The sequence below is a fragment of the Cyprinodon variegatus genome, unplaced genomic scaffold (genome assembly GCF_000732505.1).
Source record: "Cyprinodon variegatus isolate N-32 unplaced genomic scaffold, C_variegatus-1.0 Scaffold162, whole genome shotgun sequence".
NCBI classification, from domain to species: Eukaryota; Metazoa; Chordata; class Actinopteri; order Cyprinodontiformes; family Cyprinodontidae; genus Cyprinodon; species Cyprinodon variegatus.
Window position 1 is genome coordinate 745,853 of NW_015150615.1, and position 9,240 is coordinate 755,092.

At 40.3% G+C, this 9,240-nt stretch overlaps 1 protein-coding gene across 4 annotated transcripts in view; it reads right to left on the minus strand.

Annotated features, from left to right (window-relative positions):
* LOC107086799 (zinc finger protein 536-like) overlaps window positions 1–9,240 on the minus strand; it is a 291,793-nt gene that overhangs the window by 69,758 nt on the left and 212,795 nt on the right. For all 4 annotated transcript variants that reach the window (XM_015377994.1, XM_015377995.1, XM_015377996.1 and 1 more), the window contains one exon: window positions 990–2,756. In XM_015377994.1, coding sequence (XP_015233480.1) covers window positions 990–2,756 — 1,767 coding nt within the window. The remainder of the gene's footprint in view (window positions 1–989; window positions 2,757–9,240) is intronic.

The window sequence follows — 9,240 nt, forward strand, 5'->3', positions numbered from 1 at the left end:
TATGTTTACTAATAAGCGGCCCCCACTGTCGCTTTAGCACTCCTAAATTTTTTCTTTGTCCTGTGCCATAATATGATCATAACTCATTTCAAAAAGACCTAAAAATCAAATTCAAATGCTTTTCTTTGCCAGAGAAGCGACTTTTATCACATTCATAGATCCAGATTAAAGTAAAATGTGAAATTTAGGACATTTTGATATAAAACTTTTCTCCTTTTTCAGTTCTTTTTTTGGTTTGACATTAAAAATACCCATGATTTAACTCAAATCAATGAAATCAATGAGGATTTCTTTTTTTCCTGCTGCCTGATTTTCACTCTAAGTACCTATTACACGGTCAGTTCTTTCACAGCTCGCCACCAGCACGTTTTTTACTTCCTTTATAGGGACACTAGAGAACTAGAGAACCACTGTAAAAAAATAAAGGAGGTGGAGTTTTTTTTTTTTAGTCTCAAGGATCAGCTATAACCTTAGCAGAATCATGAAGGATGACAGTTCATTTTTCACGGGGTCATAGATCGACGAATCTTATAAAGTAATGGGCTTATGGGAGCCAGCTTTATGAGGCCTAAGATGGTTAAGAGACATGTGGAGGAGATGGTAGAGGGAGCTGAGGTCCTGCTCTGACTCATCCAGGGTTATTCCCCCCATGCTGAGGAGCAGGAGGGAGGAACTGCACTCCCAGTAATATAAACGTGTAATAAAGATTAATCTGTTGCTAGTCGCCAGGCTGATGGCTTCTAAACCTGCCTGAAATAAGGATAAAATCACTTCAGAGCCAATCTGGAGATATTTAGTGAGTGTTTGGGAATCCTTTGTGGGTGTCAAGCAAAAAGCAAAGGTTATTGTGCTTTGGGTTTTGATGTGAGCAATTTAATCTTTCTTATAAATGATGTTTTTTGCATGTATAGGATATTGCTTTGTGCTGCTTTCTGTAAAGCTGCGTGTGCTTCCTGGCTAAGCTGCTCAAGCAGGTGTCACATACTCACCGCTCCCATCCGACCTCTTCATGCCACCTGTGACTGCTCCGCCGCTGCCACCCCCCAGGCCGTTGAACGTCGGGGCGGTGTCATTGGTGTAGGCTCTGAGAACGGACAGCATGGTCATTTGCTGCTCTAGGTGGGTCTGCTGCTCGGCCTTCAAGAGTCCCGATGCACCTTCAGGAGACAGGAGGCCCAGGCCCTGCTGCCACTGCTTGTCCAGGGCCAAGTTCTGGTTCTGCTTCTGGGGAACCACGGAGAGAGGCTTCATGGTGGCGGAGGATGCTGGTAAACCAACACTGCTCCTTAGAGTTAGAGACGGCTCGTCTTGAAGTTGTTTAGCGTGATTCTGGCCGTGGTCTGAAGCTGGGCTGCCTCCTTCCTCTCTTTCCAAGTCCATTCGTTCATCTTCATCTCCTTCCTCCTCTTCTTCAGCCACTCCACCCTCCTCCTCCTCTTCCTCAGAGTTATTTTGTAGCTGTGGTCTCTTAGGGGTGGTTGAAGGGGTCTCACATGTGCTGTGCTCTCCAGCTTTTACCATGTCTTCGTCCGAGCCTGCGCGGTCATACTCTGCGTCTTCACAGGAACCCCTCTCGCCAATGTGGTCGTCCACAGCTGACGGTGTTCCTCCCATGACCTGATTATGCAGTTCCAGCCCCTGCTCTGTTATATAACCTTGGAGTCCCGGGTTGACCCTTGGAGATCCATCATACAGGCCACCAAACCTCCTGAAGAAATCACTCTGGAAGGGGTTGTAAGGTTGGTCGATGTGGTTGGTCCAAACTCCCTGGATTTTCTCGCCTTCTCTGTCTCCTTCTCTGTCCAAACCCAAAGCAGAAGTCTTGAGATTGGAAGCATGAACGGAGGAGTTGGTGGGAACAGCGTCCTGCTGAATCTCCTTGCCCGTATCGGACCGCTGCATTTGAGCTTTACCCAGATGGTTAGCCTGGAGGTGTAGAGCCATGAGCTCCAAAGAGGAAGTAGAAAAGGAGCAGAAGAGGCAGCCGTGCCAAGCCACGTTATCATGAACAGTGACCGAGGAACCGGGCAGAGATCCGGGTCCAGACTCAGGCCGTACTGATACAGACAGATCGAGCGGTTCATACTGGGACCCGGGCTTTCCTGGCTCTGAATGTTTCTTGGTTTCAGGTTTGTCATCTTTCTCCTGTTCACCCGAAATTCCTCGTTTGGCTTTGGGCTCACCGTTATCATGGTAACGCTGGGCTGGGAGTTGGACAGGGCTCTGGTTGTCAGTAACATCTTTCTTCATGGATCCCAGGACAAAATTGTCCATGAAAGCTTGGAGAGAACCTTGAAAGTGGACCCCGTTGCCTATCATACTTTGGTAAGCCCTGCTTAGATCGGAGAAGCTAGCAGCGCTATCAGTCGCTGAAACCATGGCTGACTGGCCGTCCGCTGTCTTCAGGTTCTCAGCTGAAGGCACCGAATCGAAACGCCGATCCCCGCGATCTCGGTCATGAGGAGGTAATATGCCGGCCGATGTCCACTGATGCGGCATCAGCGGACCAGCTCTGAAGTCCAGGTTGGCGGGCATGCTTTTGAAAACGTTGCGGAGCACGTCTGGTCGGGCGAAGATGCCGCCGCCGGTTTTTAAAGAGTCTTCTTTATGGTCAGAAGATGCGTTGTGACCAGAGGATGAGCCGGATGTGTTGGAGCCATTCTGACGTTCGCGGTGGTGGCGCTCGAGGTGGTACTTCAGACTGGCAGACTGGGTGCCAGCGTAGTCACAATGAGGGCATCGGTAGGGTTTCTCTCCTGAGAAGCCAAGAAAGAGACAAAGTGGGAAAGAGAAAAGAAAGAGACACGGAAAACAGTGAATAATTAACCTGCTTATTACATTAATGCCATATCAGAATCTATTTATTAGAGCAGGGAAAGTGGACCCTAGGGTCATGTAACCTCCCTCAGCAAAGGAAATTAGGTCAAACCAGCTCACCAAAAAGATATGCGTTCCATTAACCAGTAAGAAAAGGATATTAATTAGCATTAAAATTGTCAGCTGGCAGTGATGGAAAAAAAATTAAAAGTAGAGCCAAAACAAGAATTCTACAGTAAAATGAAGTCAGAAGAAGAATTACGAACCAGGAGTCTGTCAATCAACTACAGTACATGTCCTTTGTTTGTTACTCACTGGCCGTGTGTCATTTGATGCCAAGGATGTATTAGTAGTATCACATTAATATCCATTTATTGTATTGTGTTCGAGTGATTGCTTTATTTAAGTTGCTTTCATTTGCCAGTAAAATAATGGCATGTTTAATTGTTTGGTAATGTAACCAGAGCCACTTCCTGCCAGGTTCCTGGTACCACTCTAGGCATTTACCAAGATTCCCAGGTTACTTGTGAGGCTTGTAAAAGTGGTTTTAGTGTACCGTAAAACATTTATTTTAAAAAAAGTCTAATAACAAGGACTTTTTACTGTTGGTTGTTTTCAAAAAAGCTACAAAACTCCAGAAAGAAGATATTTAGAAACACATCTGTTAAAAAAAAATCTATGCATTCTTTTTTTTCCTCCTGTTAAAAGGGAGTTTTTCCTCCCCACTGTCACTACAAGCATGCTTAGTGTGAGGGATTGCCTTCAAGTCAATGATTCGATAGAAAACTTTGAATCAATCTGACTGGATGATTTGGTGAACTGTAAAGTGTATGATATGAATTGGCGCTATAGAATAAACTGAATTGAATTGATTTGTCCATCTATAATAACGATATGTTTAGTAATAACCGGTCCCCACTGTCGATTTAGTACTCCTACATTTTTCTTTCTATTGTCCCATAATATGATCATAACTATCACTTCAAAAAGACCTAAAATTCAAATTGAAATGCTTCTGGTTTCCACAAAGTGACTTTTATCACATCCATAGATCCAGATTAAAGCATTGGTGAAATTTAGGACATTTTGATATAAAACTTTTCTCCTTTTTCAGTTCTTTTTTTGGTTTTGCATTAAGAATACCCATGATCCTTTGACTGTATGATCTGGTGAACTGTAAAGAGCCTTGAGATGACACGTGTTGTGAATTGGTGCTATAGAAATAAACTGAATTGAATTGAAGGAGGGCTGATCCAGCTTCCCCATCACTCATATCACAACCATTAAAGCTTTTCAACACATGCTGCTTTGAGGCCACCACCACAGATAAGGTTTTCAACTAAGGACAAAACTGTGTGGATGTTATCTGTATGCTGCAAAAATGAAATGGAAATGAGCAAAAAATATCTTAAATTAAGTGTATTTACCCTTAATTTGAGTAGGTAAACAAGATAATTTGCCAACGAAGTCAGTATTTTAACTCTTAAAACAAAATAATTAGATAAAATTCTGTTGAAACAAGACAATGCAACTGTGTTTTCTCAATTTAAATGTAAGTTGTCCTGTTCCATTGGCAAAGTGCCTCACTTACCTCCTCAATTCAAGAAAAAAATCACTTTTTGCAAGAGAAAATAACTTATTTAGATTTCAATTTTTTGCAGTGTAGAGGTTTGGCAGAACCACTTCTCAGGAGAGAGAGCATATGTTTTATCAGAGCGGGGTCCGTGTTTGTGTCGTCCCTGTTTTCTGGCTTTGTTTGGGTCAATTTTCATCAAACATCCCGGCTGTAGCGAGCCGAGCCCGAGTACAAACTAGGCTAAGCTGCTATGTAGCAGCAGTAAAGGGCGGCAGCACATGCGTACCACATGTCTGCTTTAGAGCCCCATGATAAAGAACAATATGATTCACTACAAAGGAAGCAGATGAAAGTGATTCATATTACAGTAAAAAACGGGGGAGTCTGTTCTGTAACATCTACATGTGTTTATTTATGCTTCACATCCATATTCATGGATATTCCTGATGATGGTTTAACACCAGCATTATTCTGCCTGAAGTAGATCTTCCATAGGAATGATACTTATGTCGAAGTAGAACACATCCTGCTAGCAATTATAATAGGCTTGGCGTCTGAGCCAGATTTGGATTCATTAAACAATGAACAAAGAGGGAAAAAATGCTAAGCTTGATTTTTTTCCCCTCTTTTTTTTTGAAACACATATAAAAAGTTGCCAGAGTGGAATTTCTGTAAGAGGGATAACAATAACTGTGTGTAAAAGCATGCAGATTGGTGGAAAAATAAATAATCGGATGGTCGCAGCGTTTCCTATGCACGTTCTTTATATATATTTAGGGTATACGCCAATAAAATATTTAGATTATACGCATGGAAAACATTTCATAAAGGAGGGGGGGAAAAAAGCATTGTTACGCAAGGCTGGTTTGAATGATTTAAGTCGGGCTGTGTAGTAAATCATGGATATAATTAGCAAATGGCATACTGCTCAAGTAATTTATCATTATTTAGAGGGCACCATTCCAGAAAAAGACTCTGTGATCTGCAGACCTACTGCAGAGTTCTCAAATAAAGGGCCACAAACACCAACTCAATAGAATATTGATACAGGAGAGAAAAGAATAGGGGGCCATACAAAAGAAAATTGAAGGTGGAACTGCTGAGGAGTGGAAAAAGAAAGAATAAGAGGAGCAAAGAAAAGAGAAAGAGAGCATGCAGAGAGACAGATAACCCCGACTGGAGAAGGGAAGAAAGAAAGACAATGATTTGATATCTTTTCTCTTACAGCAGAGTGTCTGTGAAGCATAGAGTATATTTAAAATAAACCATACGAGATGAGCTTTTAACCCAATAAGTGCTTCTCCTGTGAGCTGCCGAACAGAGGCTCGGCGCTGATTTAATAAGGAAACGTCCCTGATGCAAATGATCATTCTCAATTCCTCTAACTGGACAAAATGATATTCCAAGAGCCAAATTAGACAGAAATTAGACTGATAAGATTTTTTTTCCCATCCTCTGTTTTTTTCTTCCCTAATAAGACATTGTTAATGTTTAAGGGGAAAATAAAGATTGATAGACGCTAACGGTGAACGGCGGCCCCTCTGAGGTCCACACACCCCTGTTCAAATACGCCATGTTCTAATGAAGCCTGGATGCTGCAAAATATTCAGAATAAAAGAGACTTTATTTCAATTCAATTCAGTGTATTTCTATAGCACCAATTCATAACACATCATCTCAAGGAACTTTACAGTTCACCAGATCATCCAGTCAGATTGATTCAATGTTTTCTATCTAAGGAAAACCAGTTGATTGCATCGACTCATTGACTGAAAGGCAATCCCTCACACTAAGCATGCTTGTAGCGACAGTGGAGAGGAAAAACTCCCTTTTAACAGGAAGAAACCTCCAGCAGAACCAGGCTCAGTGTGAGCGGCCATCTGCTGAAGCCGACTGGGGTTCAAGAAGACAGAAGCAGAGATAGATGTTGTATTACAGGGGTTCCCAAAGTGGGGGCCCAGACCCCACGGGGGCCTGTTTTCACAATCATGAAGATGGGATTCCTGAGGTATATGGAGGACATAAAATATTGATTCAAATGTTGAATATACCCTAAAATTGTAAAACACTGAGGTCACCAATTAAAGGTACATTGAATAAATGTCATCTTAAAAATACATTTATGTACAAGAATCACTCATATTTTAAATTCATAAATAAATTAAGAGTGAATTAATTAAAATGTGTATTTTTGGGGGGTCTCTAGTCTGGGTCACATGTTGGGCTTTTGTTTTGTTCTTTTCTTGGCATCAAACCAAACATCAGTTACAGAAAGTTGTGTTCAGATTTCAGCCTTTAGCTGAAGTCATCGTCTGCAAAGATGTTTGAAACATTTTGCAGTGAACTGATTCAATGACGGTCGAAATCAGTCAGTGGAGTGTAAAAAAACAATCTAAAAATGTTATAACTCAGGCAGTCAATATTAACCGGGGTAAATATGGAAGAACATTGATGCCAATAAGAAGACAGACGTATTAGAGACAAACATTCCTGATTGGTATTGAGAATATTCTAAAAGAAGTTATTTTTCTCCTTTAGTCATGTAAAAGAAGCAGTAAAAATAAAGGAAGGGCATCTTTTCTTTCGAGGAAAACATTTAGGCTTTCCTCCTCTTTGAACTGGACTTTTTCTTAAAGTGGATAATGTTAGAAAACCTGGAGATGTGGCTGGATTTATATAGACCATCAGCAGAACGGCTTCATTAGAAGAAAATGAAACTTTTAGGAAAAATTCAGCCATAGTTTAAAAAGAAAATCTGCTGTTTCACCTGCAGACATCTGAGCGGTACAGTGTTCGAATGAAGCAAAGTCATAGTGAGCTATGCTAACAGCTTCTGAGGAGAAATGCTGAAATATAATCACATGCAAATTAAAAGAAGTGTTAGTTCAGCTGCTTTTTGTTTGTCCTCCAGCAGTGCACTGGAAAAAATCCAAATCTAGATATGTTGTTTTTTCTTAAAATAAGTGCATTTGTTCTTTTACTGAGGAGGTAAAAGAGACACTTTGCCAATGGAACAAGACAATTTACACTTAGAATAAGAAAACACAATTGAATTGTCTTATTTCAAGTGCATTTTATCTAATTATCTTATTTTAAGAGTAAAAATTCTCATTCCATTGGCAAACTATCTCATTTACCTACTCAGATTACTGGTAAATACACTTAATTTGAGAAACTTTTACTTATTTCTAGATCGTTTTTTCAGTGTGAAGGGCTCTGCACTGTAAAAACGATCTAAAAATAAGTAAAAATGTCTTAAATTAAGTGTATTTACCCTTAATTTGAGTAAGTAAATGAGCTGATTTGCCAATGGAATGAGTATTTTACTCCTAAAATAAGATATTTAGATAAAGTGCATCTGAAATTAGACAATACAATTGTTTGTTCTTATATCAAATGTAAATTGTCTTGTTCAATTGGAAAAGTGTCTCACTTACCTCTTAAATTCAAGAAAAATGCACTTATTTTAAGAAAAAAAAGGACTTATTGAGATTTCATTTTTTTACAGTGGTGGACCCTTTCCTCTCACTGAAAAAATCAAAATCTAGATCAGTCTTTTTTCTTAAAATAATAAATTTGTTCTTGGGTTGAGGAGGAAAAAGAAAAATGTTGCCAATAGAACAAGACAATTTACACTTAAAATAATAAAACACAATTACATTATCTTATTTCAAGTGCATTTTATCTTATTTTAAGAGTAAAAATACTCATTCCATATGCAAACTATCTCATTTACCTTCTCAAATTAAGGATAAATACACTTAAATTAAGAAATTTTTACTAATTTCTCTGTCATTTTTCCAGTGCTGGATCTGATGACAAAGGACAAAGCTGGGTTTCTACAAATGGCCCCCCGTCCCTCTGACGTTTCGTTTACGGGCCGGTTCAGAGCGCTCCGTTTCTGTCAGGTTTCTATTAAAACCAAGCCTAGAAATATCTGGAGCAGGGGGGGGAACAGATGACTTGTGCGTTTCTGCATCTCCGTGTGTTTACGGCGTGTGTGCGCACACCATTTGGAACGTGTGCGAACACATGTTTATGCATGCGTGTCAGCGCGCGCGCTTCCAGACGTGCGTGTGTGTTTGTGTCTTAGAGAGCCATTTGGACTGGCTAAGACATCTGCTCCATCATACGTCAGGGGCCTGGTGTGACATCTGGGGAATATACTGTATCCTGCCTTGCAACATTACACACAATTTACTGCTAAAGGTCATTATGTACCCGTTAATCCACTTTTAATTGATATCAGCCAAACAGCACAACTTCCCAGCCACATGACAGATCAGTGCTGCATCACGCCAGGAAACCGCCTTAGTTAAAAATAGATCCCTAAACTTTTAGCTACTGCTGTTTTTTTTGGACTATTTCGCCACATTTAACCTCAAACAGAGACTAACAGGAGGATGAACGACGTCTGCGGCTGCAACACGTTACGGCTCAACATCACCCTGGCTGCAGAGCGCATCAGTTCTCAGATTTTTTTCTGAATGAAAACAGAAATATAAATGTAGAAACCAGCTATTAGCACTAGCTTCAAAACAAGGGGAGCTGTAAGAAGTTTTCATGATATAAAACAGCTGGGCTGTTTGATCCAATGATAAGATTAATATTGATTTGATAAATCTGAAATATATGAAATATATCGTGCTCTATGACTAATGCACTGGCATCATAGCCAGAGGCAAACATTTTGGACCCATCAAAATTGATCAAATAATTATTTATACACTAAATATTCTATTGTAGATGTTCTGATGTTCTGTTCTTTATAAAAAGGCTGCAGCTGTGACCTTTAGATTGACCTGACTGAATGATTTCTTACTGCAGATTCCAGCACACTGACTAAA